Source organism: Sitophilus oryzae, unplaced genomic scaffold, assembly GCF_002938485.1.
Source record: "Sitophilus oryzae breed Bouriz unplaced genomic scaffold, Soryzae_2.0 scaffold_85_pilon_pilon, whole genome shotgun sequence".
NCBI lineage: Eukaryota > Metazoa > Arthropoda > Insecta > Coleoptera > Curculionidae > Sitophilus > Sitophilus oryzae.
Window position 1 is genome coordinate 3608195 of NW_022147483.1, and position 19822 is coordinate 3628016.

General features: G+C 34.1%; 1 protein-coding gene across 1 annotated transcript in view; it reads right to left on the reverse strand.

Annotated features, from left to right (window-relative positions):
- The window catches only part of LOC115890149 (low-density lipoprotein receptor-related protein 2), a 159243-nt gene that overhangs the window by 47942 nt on the left and 91479 nt on the right, over positions 1–19822 (reverse strand). Inside the window, exons 7-23 of the mRNA XM_030910308.1 lie at positions 19076–19820; positions 18323–18497; positions 17663–18190; positions 16165–16619; positions 15694–15868; positions 15497–15623; positions 13963–14134; positions 12822–13015; positions 9315–9397; positions 8820–8997; positions 8430–8616; positions 7939–8326; positions 5396–6113; positions 4206–4520; positions 2712–3056; positions 2488–2654; positions 2159–2319 (exon numbers count right to left, since the gene is read on the reverse strand). Of these exons, the coding sequence (XP_030766168.1) occupies positions 2159–2319; positions 2488–2654; positions 2712–3056; positions 4206–4520; positions 5396–6113; positions 7939–8326; positions 8430–8616; positions 8820–8997; positions 9315–9397; positions 12822–13015; positions 13963–14134; positions 15497–15623; positions 15694–15868; positions 16165–16619; positions 17663–18190; positions 18323–18497; positions 19076–19820 (5113 nt within the window). The remainder of the gene's footprint in view (positions 1–2158; positions 2320–2487; positions 2655–2711; positions 3057–4205; positions 4521–5395; positions 6114–7938; positions 8327–8429; positions 8617–8819; positions 8998–9314; positions 9398–12821; positions 13016–13962; positions 14135–15496; positions 15624–15693; positions 15869–16164; positions 16620–17662; positions 18191–18322; positions 18498–19075; positions 19821–19822) is intronic.

Genomic DNA, 19822 nt, shown 5'->3' on the forward strand with positions numbered 1-19822 from the left:
CTAATTTGTGGAACCGGTATTTCCATCACTTTGTCATCATAAGTTGCCATTAAATACATGCGAATATTCGCTTGGGGATTTCAATAATTTAATCTCTCTAATTTATTACAGTTGGGGTTGGAACATTTGGTGTTACAAATAAAACAATAATTCACTACAATACACCAAAACACTTTATTTTTGCACTATAATACGCCCATTTCGCTAACCATGTTAATATCATCAGCAGATGATTAAATCTTGTGAATTATTATTTAATTTTCCCACCTCTACTTTAGTTGACTATTACTTGTTTGATTACATCAAATTGCATTCGTTTTTCGATTTAAAAGTATTACTATAAGCTTTAAAAAATTGATCTAATCGTTTTTGAGCTTTTGAGTTAACACGAATTATTTGAATTTCCTATATTATAAATACTGCTGCCTTAAAAGTTTAAAAAGTGTATTTATAAAAATATATCTCGTATTTTCGATCTTTAGTGATATCTAATAGTTGATATTATTAATAATATACCATATGATCGAAAAAAAAGCGCAAAGTTGGCTTGATGTACCGCGACAGAGCCGAGCAGTCGAAACAGGCATTTTATGTGATTGCAAGCACGTGGAACACCACGAGCGTCGTAAGCGCCGCGAACATCTCGCTCCGCCTGTTTGTCATGTTTTTCGTGTTTCACGTGTGCGTTCGGCCTGCTCGCGATCAATGTGGACGCGGCTTTAGAGAAGAGTTTCAGGGCCAGTCAACTGAGATATACGACCTTGAACGATCTTTTTTTTGGGGTAGTAATTTCCTGGGGCGCTAGATGGCGTATTTTTATTTTAATTTTTCTAGTTGCCTAACAATTGCGTACAAAATTGTTTTTATAGTTGCCTAAATAGGCCTATTAATTATGTTCTGTCATTGTTCTGTATGTCAAATCAGTTTTCCGTTTCCGGCTTCCTCCTTCCTCTTCGGTTGTGTTTTGCAATTGAACGGAGATGTGCGTTTCGCTGTTTTCTGGTTGTTTGGCTGTGTTTTTTGCAATCTTCATTTTACAATCGTGATTTTGTATTTTTGAATTTTTTTGAACTTTGTTTTGTGTTTGATTTTTAAGGTCTTTATTAAAGGTAAGGTTTAAGTTAAAGGTCTTTGATTTATCTAACAATTTTATTTAATAATCCGAGAAAGTGAGGTGAGTTAACCTAACCAAGTCCAAATGTTCGTGAATTTTATTTTTTAACAATGTAATATTTACAACGCCATATATTTTTACAAAAAAAAAATTGATCAACTCCATATTTTTGTACATAAACTCCACAATGTGATATTACACAATTGTTCAAGTCCATATGTAAAAAATACACGTAAATAAAACATTGTTTCTAATGGACGTCACTTTCTCTTGTATTCCAACGATATTTGTTGTGTTCTTAAATCTGGTACTATAATAAATATTATACTTTTTAAACTGTTGTTTTATTTGTTTGTAAAATGTTTCATGGTATAATTTTCTGTAAATTAAATAAATTATTTATTGTAGGTTTTTATGCACATAAAATAATATAAGCAAACCATTTAACACTTTACAATAGTTTAACCTTGTTTAACCTTTATATATAAATCCTTTTTTTTTTTACCATTTGACTTGTTTGCCAACTTGGGACCAATCAGATGACTACACATTATTTTGTAGAAATCTGATTGGCTCTAACTGGCGAACAAGTCAATACGTCTTGCTTAAAAATAAATTGCATCTATTTAAATTTGCCGCCACATTTGTTACTTTCCTGGGTGGCTAGATGGCGCCACTTCAATATACAGATTACAGATTTCTTTACAAATTTGAAACCGTTTTGAAACAAAAAAATGCATGGGAGTTAGCGTTCTTCTTTAGTGTGTTCTGTGAAGAGTTTACACTTGATAACGGTGAGTGATCCTTCTGACCGAAACGTTGTGTTAATCAAAATAAATAAAGACAATGGAAGTCCGAAATACTCAAAAGGTTCAGAATCCAAGTTATTAGATTTTTCAAAATAATACGGCTGAAGAATGTAGTCCACAGAGTAGAAAAAAATTACAATAGTTTTCTAAAGGTCGCAGAGGAGTGAGCCAATAGCAATAATTAAATGTATCTATTTATGGTCTAATAAATCATTTATTTTGAAAAAATAATCACCTGTTCCATTTGGTCTTATTCTGAAGATTCCGTTCCAAAGTCCTCTATTAAATTCCACCCAGTAGATCCAGTTTTCTGCATAATGAACATCTACGTGTAGAATATGGTGTCCCAATCCAGTTATTGGAACCATCGCTTCGGAAGAGTCTTTCAAACTATATCTAAAAAAAGAAAAGCATACATTTAAAAATTAGATATATGGGGGATATATAAAGTGTTTTGGGTGTATTGTGGTGAATTAGAGCTTTATTTTGCTACTGTAACACCAAAGGTTCCAACCCCCAACTACCTATTAGCTATGTATTTAAAATTAATTTTAATTTCCATACCCTCTTGCTTTGTCCAATTGTGTAACCACAGCAAACGTCTTGTACGGCGAACAACTGATCTCATTACCCTTGTAACCTATGCTGCAAACGCATTTTCTCGATCTAGCCTCCCCAGGAATACAAATCTGCTCACATCCTCCATTATTAATCAAGCACGGGTGATCTCCCTGTAAATTTAATTAATTTTAAATCTATAAACAAACTTTTTTCATTGTATTTCTCACAAATGGCCTTTTCCTGAATATGGTAAATGTCTTTAGATCGGGTTCGTTTTCCAATATCATCCTTGGATTGGTACCAGTGGGCAGTGCCACCTGCACTAACTTCTCGTAACTAGGGTCCAAGTAGTACAGTCTGCTACCGATGACGCTGATGGCTTTTGGCATCGAGATATAACCTTCCTCTGTCAAAATGGTGGATTTTCGTCCGCCAAAAGTGTCTATGCTGAGGATCATGGGTGGGTATTGGGTACTGTAGTAGATGGTTTTTGAGTCGATATCGATGGTTATGGCTTCGGGACGGTCGATGTCCTCTACTAGGATTACTGGGTTGGATCCGTCCATGTTTACCTAAAATGTGTCATAAAATAAAATAAGATCTATAGTGGAAATCACTAAATTTTTCCTCTTAACGATATTTCAGATCATGTAATATTTTGCTCATATAAGTTATACTCCTACAAGACAATATAAATATGATATAGCACTATCATACATCATACATGCTATTTATACAAAATCTGAGCTAGATAGGTATAGGAAAACCTAATATAGTTTGAAAGAGCATTTGAATTTGCTTCGATTTATTTTAAAAAATACAGGCATTTGAAATAACAAAGTTTTTATATACCAGAAATAAGTGCAAGTATTTTAAGGGGGTTAAAAGAAACATATTTTCTCTTTATCATTTTTCAAATAAGTCCAAAATAACGGAGTTATTTTACTTTGAAAATTTCCAAAAAAAGAGTTTTTTTGCTAAAATTTTGAGAACCACTGGATCTTTTCTGGAGTTTTTTTCTTGTAAATTTCATCTAATACCTATGTTGCCATATTATCAAGAAATTATGTTTTTCAACTAAGAACTAAAAAAATTTCCAATTTTTTTTTTCAAAAATTTAGAATTTTCAAGTTTTTTTTTTCGCCAAAAAAAACTCATAGGCGTGTTTCTGGGGTTGAACTATACTACCAGTTAAAATACTTGCACTTATTTCTGGGACACCCTGTATAATAAATCTCTTAAATAGATCAGCAATTTTTGGTACTCCTGTATAAATTTACGGAAGCAATAACATTTTTCAGTAAAGTTTATTTCTCTACCTTTAAACTCAGCACAGTAACTATATAATTCTGAAAAGTAATGTACGGGGTGTTAATAATCTATTCTATTGTAGCATGCATATTTAAATATCTTTAAATATCTCAAAAAAACAAAAATTTTAAACATATTTAACCCTTATAAAAAATGCCTGTTTTTGGACCCAAGAATACAAAAATGAACTATAATACCGGGTGTGTTCCATAAGAAAAAATATAACTTTGGTATGGATCTTAGTTCTGAAACACCCGGTATATTTCAAAATAATTTTAAATGGTGCATATTGTCTCCCCACATATACCCATAAAATATTTTGTTTCTACATCTTTCTGTTTTCATATAATCAACCGAGGCGAATGAGGTGCGCCACCCTGTATGTCTCTATATCTCTGATATAAACTCACCTTGCCAATTTTCTGTGGCACTCCATTCCCACCTTCGTCAGTCCAGTACAACTTTCCTTCAGTAGGATCCAGGCAGATCGCTCTTGGTTTAGCCACAGAAGTCTTGTTACCATCATTGGCCAAAATAATAGTTCTGTGTCGGACTTTCCCATCAACCCTGACCACCTCGAAATTACTAGCCAACCTGTTGGCTATGTACATGTTCCTTCCTAACCAATCGAAGGCTATGGCACTTGGAGCACCCACTATACCATTATCCACACCCAAAAGTTGGGTTTTGTTGCCTCCTCCTAACGGGGTTGTCCATAAAGTACACTAAAGGAAATAAAAAATAATTTTATTTATCGACTTTCAGCAGGCATATGATAAAGTTAAAAGAACGGAGGTGTTTAGAGCATTAACATAAAATTGACACTCCAAGAGACAGTAAATGAAGTCAATGTAAACAAGAAAGAAACGGAACGAATTTATAATCCAGAACGGATAAAAACAGGGGGGTCCACTATCTCCACTACATCGTGTAATTTTTTTATTGATAAAGATTTTCACAGACTGTCTACAAAGAAAATACAGCAGAAATAATAACAAAGTTCTTGAAAAAACTACAATCTATTATTTTTAATAGATTTCGAGATATCGATTTTTGAATGCAGAGTTCTAATAGCGCGACCACTATCGAACACCCACTGAATTCCACTTATTTTTACCAAAAATGCAAGTGTTTCTAGCTTGCACTTAAAAAAATTCAAGCTATAGGGAAAATTACAACGACTCATTAATAAATAAACAAATCAAGTATCACGAGACGTAATTAAATCGTGAAGCTGAACGCATGACGTACACCTTTACCTAGAACTTAAGTACTGCAGAGGTATTGATTGGGTCGACCGGTCAACTGCGACAAATCTGCTATATCCCCTTCCACGTCTCTTAGCGATGTGCACAGTTTCTCGGTTTATTTCATACGTTTGGCAACGTGTTTACTGTCCTCTCTTTGTTCAGTACATTATAAACGCATTGTACTCTTCTTACATACGGAAATCTCGGCCCAAGACTAACCTTTGCCAGCCCTTAGTATATGGTACACAATCTAAGATACATTTGATATTATGTACTGTCACAAAAAACGATCGTAGATACTGATAAAATTTTAGTTCCCGTTAGTGAAAAACAAAAATACATCAACTTACATTGTCTTCATCGTCAGGTTTGCCTTCCAACCAATACACAGTGTTAGTCTTCCTGTCGTACTCCACTTGTTTACCATTCTCAGCACCAATCACCGGAGTTATTCCATTAGCAGCATTCTCGCCAGGTGTCAGACCCACATCAATAATCTGAGATCCCTTCATCAACAGAATAAAAGCACTGTCATCTTCAGCACACCGTCCCTCAGGCGTCAATTTAAAACCTGCCCGACACTTGCAAGTATACCCTGACGAAGACGAAGGACTAGCCAGGCAAATGTGCTCACAATTCGATTGAGCACAAGGGTTCCCAGTGATCGGTTGCAAGCTGGGATGGTGCACGTGGATGCTCAACGGTTGCGATATCAAATGAGACACCACAGTCTGGTTGTTTCCTTTAAATTTGTGAGCGGAAAGTACTCGGTTCAGCTGGCGATCCGTCCAATACAGGGTGTCCTCGAAAATGGTTAAGGAATGAGGATGGAGGAGATAATGGCTACCGGCTAGGACGTTTTGACGTCCTGTACCGTCATAGTTGCAGAAATCGATGAAGTCCAGCTTGGAATCGGCGAAATAGATTCGGTCTGTGGTCGTGTCCAGAGTCAGGCCGTTGGGCCAGTAGATTTTCGTGTTGATGATGATGGATCTGTTAGTACCGTCCATTCCCATGCGTTCTATGCGTGGGTTTTCGCCCCAATCTGTCCAAAACAGCCATCTCGCTCTGAAAAGAAAATACATATTATACAGGGTTATTCAGTAAGGTCCGACAGAACTCGGATTTTTAGTCTCGGCCGAGAGAAAGAAATTCTCAGCCGAGAACGAGACCGAGACCCAGCAGGATTAAAGTAATAAATCAATAAATCATTACACTTAGAGACAGACGAATCAATAAATTAAAAAATCGTTACACTTAGAGACAGACAAATCAATTAATCAATAAATCATGAAATCGATAAATCAATACGTAATCAATCAATAAATCGTTACACTTAGAGACAGACGAATCAATAAATCAATAAGATAATAAATCAAGAAATCAATAAATTAACAAATCAATAAATCAATACTACTGGTAAGTAATATATCAATAAATCATTACACTTAGAGACAGACGAATTAATTAACTAATAAATCGATAAATCAATAAGTAATAAATCAGTAAATCGATAAATCAATAAATCAATAAATCCTTAATAAATCAATAAATCGATAAATCAATAAATCAATAAATCAATAAATCAATAAATCAATAAATCAATAAATCAATAAATCAATAAATCAATAAATCAATAAATCAATAAATCAATAAATCAATAAATCAATAAATCAATAAATCAATAAATCAATAAATCAATAAATCAATAAATCAATAAATCAATAAATCAATAAATCAATAAATCAATAAATCAATAAATCAATAAATCAATAAATCAATAAATCAATAAATCAATAAATCAATAAATCAATAAATCAATAAATCAATAAATCAATAAATCAATAAATCAATAAATCAATAAATCAATAAATCAATAAATCAATAAATCAATAAATCAATAAATCAATAAATCAATAAATCAATAAATCAATAAATCAATAAATCAATAAATCAATAAATCAATAAATCAATAAATCAATAAATCAATAAATCAATAAATCAATAAATCAATAAATCTATAAATCAATAAATCAATAAATCAATTTAATCAATAAATCAATAAATCAATAAATCAATAAATCAATAAATCAATAAATCAATAAATCAATAAATCAATAAATCAATAAATCAATAAATCAATAAATCAATAAATCAATAAATCAATAAATCAATAAATCCATAAATCAATAAATTAATAAATCAATAAATCAATAAATTAATAAATCGATAAATCGATATATAATTTAGACCTCATTTATCAACATACCCATAGAATATTGATATTTTAGATTATTTTAAGAGGCTATTTTAGATTATTATTATTTTAAAATTTTAATAAATTTTCAAAGGCTACAGGTATTAATATTGTCGAATAGTTTGCTTATTTCATTAAGAAAATAAAAAAACTGTTTAAATATTTGTAAAAGAGGACCAATTAATATGATCCCAGTATTCGAATTACATTAATTGACTCTTTGCGTTGATTAATAATTGCTCCAAATACTGGACAGTGTGATAAAAAGTAACACCTTATAAATTTTATTTCATTTTTTGACGAATGAACTTATTATATGGATTTCTGATTCAAATCCACATTTATTTAGAATAATTTATTAACTAACACAATTAAGTAATGGTAGTATTTGAAGGCAAGTTGGCATTTAAAAAAACTAAACAGCAGAGCATTAGAAGTTTTCTTTAAAGTTTGTCAACAAAAAATTCACAAAACGTACAAATGCGGATATTCTCAGTGATGAAGCCCAAAAAATAGTCTATTTTGGGCGTTGTCGGTATTTCTAAAGTTGTACATACCCCAAGTAATAATTATAACCACGTAATATCACTGTTTACAATGTAAGCACGAAAGTTTGGTTATCTATACTAAACCTACCCTGGTTTTGGATCCAAACACATCCCTCTAGGTTGAGTAATATTCTCCTTCACCAATACAATTCTGTTCAAGCCATTTTCCTTTGCCACCTCGATGGTATTCAGTTTGGAATCCAACCAGTAAATATTCCCACCGATCCAATCATACGCCAAACCCTCTACCAAGTCCAAACCGGTTGAAATAATATCCACTGGTACACTATTCCTATCCAGTTTGGATATTTTCTTCAGTTTCATGTCAGACCAGAAAATTGTACCTGAATGCATGTTGGAGGCTGTAGCTACCACGTTTTCTACTATAATTGGTACTCTTTCCAGGCTCTGGTCTTTTAGGTCAGCTACCAGGATAGAATGACGGTTTGAGATAATCAAAAATGCAGAAGAATGATCTGAAATAAAATAAAAATCATCAAAATCAGTTATATCACTCAAAAAATGTTGATTTTATTTATGGTTAAGTGCAAAACTAAGAACAAGACATTTTTGACTTACTAAACGCTTTGCAGGAATGCTTGTTTGGTTCTAGAAGGTATCCAGGAACACAGCTACAAAAATAGGATCCTTTAGTGTTGACACAGCTTTGTGAACACACTCCTGGAGGGTCACATTCGTTCAGGTCTTCACAGTTCAAGCCATCGCTCGTTAGTGTTTCTCCTTGGGGACACAAGCATAACGGTCCCTAAGTATAACAAAATAAATATACTAAAGTATAATTTATATACAGAGGGTTGTCTAACAGCGAATGAAACGCTAGATTTAATAAATAACAAAAACCTGTTATTTTAAACTGTTATTTTCAAAATTAGTTTTGAACTGTTATTCAGTAATAACAGTTTTGTCCACTTCTATTAGTATAAATTAATAAAATAATAAAATACATACTGATGGCGTCTGTTTACATCCATTCGAGCAGAGACCAGTTTGGTGTTGACATTCCTTAAAATCACAGTCGGGACCTTCATCTGCACCATTGGGACAGTGAGGCTTGCCATCACAGACGTTGGTGAGGTTCACACAACGGTCTGTGACTCCGGGACATAACCATTGATCTGAAGCACACCTGCAGAGAGCAAATGAAGAATATTAGTTAACTTTAACGTTTATTATTCAATTTCACAATCAAACAAAATCATTTTCGCAAATATCTGCCAAAATATGCAATCTACAAAATTTTTGAGCGTAACCAGAACAAATGTTTAATAACTGGGCTAAAATTTAATATTTTTTGATGATTCAAAGTTCTTTTAGAAGATAGAACCTGCAGCTATTACATTTTGGAACTTGTTTGAATTTATGCCGCCCTGGCTATGTCTATCATTGGTTGACTCAAAATCTCGTCACTTTAGCTATAGTTATTTCTGAAATATTTTTATTTACCTAAATGGAGGCTTGGTACAGGCATGTATGTAGCTCTCGTCTGATCCATCTTCACAGTCTGGTTTTCCATCGCAAATATATGCCTAAAATTTATAATAAATATGTTTTAAATCAGTTTTATAGTGTATTCAGTAGTAAAGTGCCATATATGATCAAGAAAAAAACGTTGTCACAGTTGTATTTGATCATAATGAAACTGCAGAAAAATCAGAAGCAAGAGAGATGCACATTGCCATATGTGGTTATAAATAAATATTTTTAAACAGAGATTGTGAGAAAAAATTCTACTTGTTTTTTTTCTAAATTTAATATTAATTTTTGAAAATATTTTAATTAAACAACGTCTTTTCATCATAAATCGAAAGATGTACGTCATAAAAATAATAGTTTAAAATATGGATAGAGTAAATTATAATTCTAGAATTCTTACAAAATATATATCCAGTTTCTCAAGTGATATTTACTAATAAAGGCATTTTTACTAATTCCATAATTTAGAACATCAAAAAGGACATAATGCAACAAATGTTCGACTATAATATACCTATTCTAAAAACATTTATTCTCCAGAACAATATTTTCAGTAAATTTACCTTAAATCAGTGACACTCTTCAATCACATCTGTCTGTTCTAAGATCATAAATGACAAAAATCTCATTTACCGTCAATTCCAGTCGCAGCCGACTACAAAATCTCAACAAGTTTGCCAGTTGTGATAGAATATGCAGACAAGAGATCTGCGAAATTTTATGTCGACTTTTTTCCCAATATTTTTGTGGAATTACTTGAGCGCGAGTGAATTTGTTCGTAACATTATCTTCTTGCAGTCTGTGACGTCTTTTAACATGGTAAGTTTTTCGAAATATGTCTTTATTAAACGGTATTTTCGTCATTTTTCGATCAAGTCTTTAATAATTGTCAAATTTTTTGTTTCGCGTCGCATGGTTCAGGAATTCCATAGCACACGCGACAGAATTTCGGAGCGCTGCGCGCTGCCTGTAGCGTCGATTGTGAATTGCCTCAGAAAATTATCGATGTACAGGGTGATCAACGATAGAGTCCACTATCTCGTTTGTTTCGAGGTTTACAAAAAAATGTCAAATATAAAACTTATAGGGAAGGTTAAGGTACACATTTTAAAAGTATTACAGAGTATACAGAGTGCTTCAAAAAAGTGTAACGGATATAACACCCCACTTTTTATTTTATTTTTAGATTCTGCGTGAAATTCTATAACTTTTTTATATACAGGGTGGTCCGAACTTCGAAACGGGAAACGAACGAGAAACTTCGGCAGCATATTCTGCAGATAAAAATAAGTAAAAAAGTTCGTATAAATGTATGTCCTAAAATGCTTAGTTTCGGAGATACAGGGTGTAGAAGTTTCATTTTTATTTCGATTTTTTCCAAAAAAATTCTGAAGTAAAGTTAAGATTTAGATAAAACTTGGTGTCTGGAAGTTTTTTGACATGAGAAATTTGATTTTGATGTCAATATGGCTCCTACTTGTAGAGGGCGCCACCTACATATTTTTTAACTGGTTTGAACTTTGAATAGGAAGACTAAGGAAGGAGCATAATGCTATCCATGTATTCATGCATGGTGGGCGGAAAAAGCACCATAAAAGCTCTCTAGGGTGGGGATCCTTGACAGTTCTGTTTGACGATTCATTTGACACATTTGAATTTGATTTGAAATTTTGTGGATTTGTCAGTCTTTACGGAGCTTATTTTATGTTATTTATTATTTATTCTACTACTGATAGTTGTATAAAGGTAGTAAATCTAGATGGAAATTGTGGCAGCACTTAAATTAACAGTGACACTATCGCGATTTATCGAAAAAGATTCTAAAATAGTTGGTTGTGTAGCGTGCGGTAGATCTCGGCAAAAATTGAGTGAAATAATGGAACAACTTTTCGCTAGTAAGTGACTATATAATATACATACGTGTAGTAAACTGATCATTTATGAAATTCACTTAAATTAACTAAATTATATATTTTTCTTGCATTTTTGCTTTTATTTATTACTTGTCAAAGATTATATGTCAAAGAATTTAGATACGTTAATTTGACTTACCTGCTTCAGTAGCGTATAGGATGTTTGTGGTAATAAATACTTATTATAACTTATCTATTTTTATTATAATTATATATTTTTATAACAATTTTAATAACTACCAACATTTATTCACAACGTAAAATAAAACAACAAATTATTGAGTCTACCCCACGTCTACCCTACATCATAGTTTTACAATTTTTAAATAAAATTAGAACGACACTGATAAACCGGAATTTAAGTCGGCCATATTTGAGGCCCATCGCGGTGTACCTAAGATTTTTGATATGCTCCTTCCTTAGTCTTCTTATTCAAAGGGTTTGAAGAGTAACAACTTTTCGTCCGTACCTGTATAAAGCTACTGAGTAAAAAAATATACATTTACGACGTTTTTTAGGTAAAAAAGGTCTCAAGTAATGGTTCTCGAGATATTTAGAATCCAAATTATTATATGACTGAATAGTTATTAGACTGAAATCATAAATTTGAAATATTTTTGTGCCAAAAGTTCAACAGACACTGTTTTATTGTCATTTTTTCGAAGAAAAATTTATGATTAATTTAAAAAAACAAAAAATTCCGAAATTTATCTTTTCAGTCAAATAACTATCTACTCAACATGTTTATTTTTTTGTCACTAATGACATGCATTGACAATTTCCATTGTAAATATCTTGAGAACGGTTGCTCGTAATCATTTTTACCAAGAGACATTTCTTGCGTAAAAAATCACGGAAATGTACATTTTTCACTCAGTATTTTTATACAGGTCCGGACGAAAAGTTATTACTCTTCAAAACAGTTAAAATACATGTAAGTGGCGTCCCCTACAAATAGGAGCCATAATAACATCAAAATCAAATTTCTCATGTCAGGAAATTCACAGACACCAATTTTCATCTAAATATTATTTATTTGGAAAAAATTGAAATAAAAATGAAACTTCTACACCCTGTATCTCCGAAACTAACCATTTTAGGACATACATTTATACGAACTTTTTTACTTATTTTTATCTCCGAAGTTTCCGGAATACAGTTCGGACCACCCTGTATAATCTTACATACCTAAAATTAATAGTTTTTGTAATATTTAGATTTGTTTAAAACAAATGTTAGATTTCTCAGTGTGGTAAAAAATTGTCAGTGATGCCATTGTTGTTGAAGTTGGACGACTAAAATATGGTAGGAGAGTTTTACAGAAATGAAGAAAAAGAGATATATGTAAAGGTACAGGGTGTTCAAACTATATTTATGAATTTCAACTACTTAAAATTGAAAAATCTCAAATTTTTTAAATGGTACACCCGATATATTATCATTTTTTCTAATAGATTTGCATAATGTCACTTTTATTTTAATTTCTTACAAAATATTCAAATGTGTCAATTGAAACGTCAAACAGATCTGTCAAAAATTGGGGTTCGTGATGTCAGGAACATACCTTAAATATGCATTGGGTGTTGTTACATTTGTAGAAGTTGGCAGGGCAGTTGACATTTCCGCAAGATTCCGGTTCATCAGACCTGTCATCGCAGTCTGGAGTGCCGTCACAGTGCCAGGATTTCGGGATACAAATGCCAGAGGACTGGCATTGGAATTGTTTTTCCAGGTTGCATTGATCTGGGGCTATAGAAGCTGTAAAAAGATACAAATACTTAGAATTATTCAGTTAAAAGATTATATGTTTTGTAAAATATTGCAAGGAGACCAGTGATAGTTCTCTTACTTTTTGTAATATCTTGGTATATTTCTTAAATTTACAGATGAATAGTGAATAATTTTAACTTTGTTAACTTTCCCATTAATATACAAGTCTTTGCTTTTAGTCCTCATCAACACAACTATGCAATAAAGTCTTTCCAGTGTCAATGTCATGGAAAAATATTATTTTTTCCATAGCAACTGTCAAAAATTGCCTGTACTTTAACCGCAAGGATTGATTAAATGATACTTTAACAGCGAGGATAGGTTAAAAACTTTATGTCTTCTAGCACTTTTTTTAATTGCTTCCATTTTTAAAAATTGTTGTATTCTTTTTCATAAGTTATTCGGGAGTTAAATGGAAGTAGTTTGGATATGGCGTTTGTCACCTCAGCCTGAATATCTGTTGGTAATTTACTTATTTCGTTTTGAGCCATTTCTGGCTCTAATTCAATCAGCAATCGACACGAAAGAGAATTAAAAAATATTGACTCAAAACTGACAACTAAAGAGACAGCTTTATTTATTTGTCAAATTACATAGAAACCAACGTCAACCCAGCACAATATTTTTTCTACTCGTAATAAATTCCTTGAAATAATAATTTCTGAATATTTTTTATGGAAAAAAATATTGTTTTATACACGACGATAAAATTGCATTATCGTCTCCCGAAATTAATTCACTCGCGATTTCATCGCCCGTGAATTAATCTTTTCGGTCGACGATAAAATACCATTTTATCGTCTTGTATAAAAAATAACTAGAACTATCTTTATCCACTTGACACAAAAGAAAAATAAATCATCTAAATGACATTGCAAAAAATATTAATCAGCTGTTTATGTGAAATTCCCTGTATATAAAGATGTGTTACTTACGACATCCTAGTTCGTCACTGCCATCATTACAATCTGGAATACCGTCGCATTTGTAACTTTCCTGGACGCACTGTCTCAAGTCAGCACATTTAAACTGATTGGGCTTGCAAGTGATTGGAGGACAGTCCTGTTCGTCTTGTTTATCAAAACAATCATCGTCGCCATCGCAAACCTAACAAATAATAATAAAAATGTATAGTTACAGTATAAAAACAAAATAAAACACTAATTCGCCACAATACGCCAAAACACTTTAAATTTGAACTGGACGCGCGTTTTAGCTAACCATGTTAGCATCATCAGCAGATGATTATTAGTTTAATTAATTTTAAATGATTAATATCTATACAATGTTCTTTATCAACAGTATATTGAGCAACGCAAGATTTATCCAGTCTACCATATCTTATCTAAGCTATACGTTCTTTAAATCTAGTTAATATTGATCTTCTCAGGGATCTTTTTGTTTGCCCAACATATTTCTGATTACAATCTTAACATGAAATTTCATAAATACCCGACCTTTCCAGTGGAGGTGTGTTTTCTTTAGGATTACCTATTACCTAATAATTAGTTTAGTTTTAATCATCTGCGAATGATTAGAATTAGCATTTAGAATGAATGGGAGGGGGGTTAATCACTACGACCTTACAGATCTATTATGTCCCCCTTTCTTGAATTATAACTCATCATACAGTCCCAGGGCTTTGACAAAAGCCAGTATCTGGGACGGTTTTACAGAGGGTACTTCTCCATCTACAATATCAGTCGTACCAAAGTCGGCCATGGCACGAATGGTTGTCGTCTAGGCGCACTCAGTGATGAGGTGTTCTGGTGTTTTGATTTGGTTTGGTTTTGAGGACACAGTATCCTGTCAAAAACCCTGTGACAATCCGAAGATTGTTCTTACTTAAATCCAGGAAGATCTTTGATTTTTCTTGGTCGTAAGCCCTAAGTGTCTTCTTCGAGTGTCTTAGACCGTTGCAAGATTTCCATTTAAGGTTGCGGATGGAGTCTTCCAAGTTCTTGAGTTCCGCTTTTAGTTGGTTACCACTTGGGAAGCAGAACGGTTCAGGTTCAGTTAGTGAAGTGTTCGCTCCTTTTCTAGTTAGATCATTTGCTTTTTCATTGACTTCTATTCCTTGGTGAGCAGACACCCAGAGTAGGAGGACTTTGTTTTCTTAGCCTAATTTGATCAGCTCCTCTATGCATTCTTTGACCAATTTCGAATTGATTGATACTGAATTGATCGCTTTTAACGCTGCTTGACTATCAGATAAGATGGCTATTTCTTGTTTCCGATAGTTCCTATCTAAGATAAGTTGTACGCATCTTTCGATAGCTGCTGATGATGCTAACTTGGTTAGCGAAACGCACTTCCTGTGCAAAAGTAAAAGTGTTTTGGTGTGTTTTGGTGATTTAGTGTTTTATTTTGCTGTTGTAACACCAAAAGTTATTAGTCGCAACCCCAAGTGTAATGGAAAACATTATTTTTGAAATTGGTCTCTACCTTAAATAAAAACATTCAACTCACCCAATTTTGAGGAATACAGTGTCCAGTTCTTGGACAGGTGAATTGGTAATAGGCACAAGTTTTCTCTGCACAGGAATCACCCTCGTCGCTACCATCACCGCAGTCATTTTCTGAGTCACATTTCCAACTATAACCAAGATATTTTTATTATAAAACCTTCATGGTGAGCAAGACAAAACAAGTAAAATGAGTTATACCTGTTGGGTATGCATCTTCCGTTATCACAGTGGAACTGAGTGGCACTACAAGTAACGTTCACACAGCCTGTTTCATCACTGAAGTCACCGCAATCGTTTTCAGCGTCGCATTTGAAAGTTAGAGGAATGCATCTGCCTGATTTGCACTGGAACTCTTGTGCACTACATGTTGGTTCTAAAGAAATAAAGAAATATTTAAGAGTTATCGTTTTTCTGAAGTCAGTTGGAATAGTTTTGCCAAATAAAATTATGTAAAATCGACGACAGATGACACATGACGGATGCACGTAAACCCGCACTTAGAACAAATCTTTACACCTTAAAATACGATTACTAGAAATGGCATCTATTAGATGTCATTGATTACTAATCTGAACAAACCTTTGAACAAACCAACGAATATTTCTATCGCATTTGTAAAGAGCGACTAGATATATTTAAAGACTTATAGTATACTGTATAAAGACTTACTAGTACAATTCTGTTCTTCGTCACTATTGTCCAAACAGTCATCGTCCCCATCACAAACCCAAGACTTTGGAATGCATCGCTGATTGTTACAGGTAAAGTCCCAACTATTCGGACAAGCCTGTACCGGCGGTTCGTGACTAGGGTCGTCCAAACAACTAGTCCCGTCCTCTCCAAGCCTTTCACCATATGGACAGCCGCACCTGGCCTGTAACTTACTGCCATCTTCCGTCGGAATGGCGAAACACAGTTTGGAGCAGGGACTTCCCAGAGAGTGGCAAGGGTAGTTTTCCGTAACGTTCTGTTCGTTTTTCGAGTAGATTTTCACGCCGTACAGTCGATTGGTTTGGGGTTCTCGAACCAGGACCTCTTCGCCTTCACCGGTAAGCTTGTGAAGGCGGATTATTGCATCCAGGCGCCAGTCGGTGATGTACATGTAATCGTTGTAGATGACGATGCTGGAAAAATAATTAATTTTATGTTTGAATGTCGTCGACAATGTGACAATGTGAGAGGACAGTGTCATATCCATACTTATTGGCTTTATTTTGAATACTTTGCTTTTAACACTGGATGCTAACCATAAATTTGAAGCTAAGCATCAGTTTTCATCATCTACTGATGATGCTAAGCTGGTTGACGAAACGCGCGTCCAGTGTTAAAAGTAAAGTGTTTAATGGAAATTAGCGCACTTGCAGGGGTTAAGACCTTTTTATGCTTGTGTACACTAGGTATGTTATATTTTAAAAGGTTTTGGTGTATTGTGGTGAATTAGTACTTTATTTTACCAAAAAATGTTCATTTAAAAATAATTAAATAAACTAATAAAGCCAATTATACAGATTATACAGCTGAAACTTTTGATTTTGTTGTAGTTGTTTTAAATTTAATTGATTGTTTATTAATTTTGTTATCAACTTTTCATTTTATATTTTTACATAATTATTTATAAATTTCGAATAGTTTTTTTAGCTAACGCAAAAAGGCATAAAAAGGCTGATTCATGGTACACCGGGCCGTACCCGAGCCGGGCACGTTCCGTGCAGTAGACACCGGGCCACGTCCGGGCCTTCAATATATGTTACACCGAGTGGACAACGGGGATCGTGTCCGTGCCGATTATATTCTAGAAAACAGTGTTGCCGCAGTGGTACATTTGTACCAAATTTGATGCAGCATCCAAGTGTATTTGCATCAGGTACACTTGGATGATACCTTATTAACTATATGCTGTGCGCCTGTTACTTGTACGCTGCATCTGTTGTAGCAACTGTCGCGTCGGCAGGATAAAACGATAGATACGATAGAAACAGCGTACAAGTGTTCACGTCCAGAGTCACAAGATCCATATAAACATACATATTATGGCATCATCCAAGTATAAACTTGATCCAAGTCAACACGAAGATAACTTTCCGTAATTTCCGTAGAAAATTCCGTAGTTTTTTCCGTAAAATATTTAATCCAACATACTTTTCTTCAAACAAGGAGATATTCTTACCTGAAAGGATGCCTGATCAGCCTGGAGTTCACAGTCCTCACATCACTCCCATCCAAATTCGAATGCTGCACGTGATCGATCAAGGCATCGCACCAATACAACCTGTCCGTTCTAAAATCGATAGACAGCCCATTAGGCCATCCAAGAGTGAGATTCTTAAACACGGTAAGGTTAGTTCCGTCTGTCAGAACTCTGGAAATATTAGCGGGCCTATCCCACTCGGAGAAAAACAGAAAGCCTTTGTTTGGATGCACTACTATCGCTCTGGGTCGTTTCAGGTTCTTCAAGAGGGTTCTCCGGTAAGTGACGTTTCTAGTTGACAGGACGTTAAGGGTTCCTTTTCTGGAATCGATGTAATAGAGGTTTTTGGCAGCCCAATCTACGGCAAGGCCTTCAACTCCTTCGTTTTGGGAGGCCAGGACGATTTCCTTTGATTCTCCATTGCGATGGACGCGGTAAATGACGTCTTGAAGGACGTCCGAGTAGTAGATTTGTTCCTCGCTAGCGTCGAAGTCCAGACCCACGAATCTAGAGAACAAAATAACTTGATTAAAATTTAAAACTTATAGAGGGTGTAAAAAAATAGTACACCAAACTTCAGCGGGCGATTTTATAGATAAAAATAAAACATAAAATTCCTATAAACATTAAAAATATTACCTAGCTCTTCTGGATACAACTGGTAAAATAGCGTCACTGAAACCTTCTACTACAGGTTCCAGCACCTTGCCTTTGATGAATCTTTGTTGGGAATACATCAAAAAGTCTTCGACTAGGTCGCAGTGCAGTTGGTCGGACATTAGTCTATAACCGATGTTACAGGCGCATCTGTAACCTGAAAATTCAAAAATATACCATAGATTAGTGAGCGAGTCACTGTTGAAACTATAGAAGTTTGACTAGCAATAAGTCATAAACTTTGAATTATTGTTCTTACATTCGTAAAAAATAATATCAGACAATATCAAATCGATTAATTCTAGTTTTCCATCTTTTGTCGACTCGTAAGTCAGTTACCCGTAGCGGCTAGACAGCTAACTTTTAATCCATAAGAATATTTCGAGGTTTTTTATATTTTTGTTCCGTTATAAGCTTAAAGCTACCTTTTTTTAGAATTTTTTTTAGAAGATAAATTTTTGGTCAAATAAAAATGTTATATTTTTGTTATTTTTAGCCCTATTTTCATGAATTTTTATATATAATTAATTATATTATTATGCCAAATATTAAAATAATTATGCTAAATACTAAAGTTTATAAAAAACTGAGTTTACTAATTAAAGTTGATCCAGCTTGCTAAAAAAACTTAATAACTACTTTAATCTGAGTGTATCTCTGAGTTTTATATATTCTCTCAATTTTATAAGTCTCTGTATTTAATCTGACTGTATTCAACTAATACGAAATACTAACCTAAAATTGGAGGAAGAGTTCCCTTGATGACCTCCGTCTGCGTCACAATACACATATGCTGACATCCGCCATTATTATTTCCACAAGGATTCCTCACGTACCTCTGATTCAACGGATGAACCGCTTTAATCCCTTTAGGATCCCTTATATCCCTCATACGGTAAATCGACTGAATACTGGTACTCTCAAACTTATCCACCGACATCACTCCCTGCTTGGTACTGTCCGTCCAATATATCCTGTTCTCGAACAAAGCCAATCTTGCTGGACTCGGAACTTGCTGTCCTCGAACGACCAGGAACCTTTTTTGTCCATCGTAGTCTACCGTTTCAATGTAGTCCAAAAGAGAATCACACCAAAACACTCTTCTAGCGATTATATCCACTGCTACACCGGAAGCTTTGTAGGCGGCTTCGGAAACGATTGATAGAGAATTCGTTCCATCCATGTTGGCTCTGAGAACTTGGGAACTGTCAGCTATGAACATGTAGCCAACTGTTGGATCGAGGGCTATGTCAGCTGGGTTGGTTAGGTTGGCGCTAAGGACTATGGCGTGCCACCTGCTTTGGTCTCGGGAGGCGTGGAGCTCGAAGACGTCGATTTTTTGGCCTACCGCGTCTGCTACGTAGAGTTTGTCGCCTACCCAGTCGACTGCTATGGCTACCGGTAGCCAAGTACCGGGTAGTACGATGTCGCGGTCTATTGGATCAAATGTGCTGGTTCCTTTCAGTGGATGAGAATGGATCT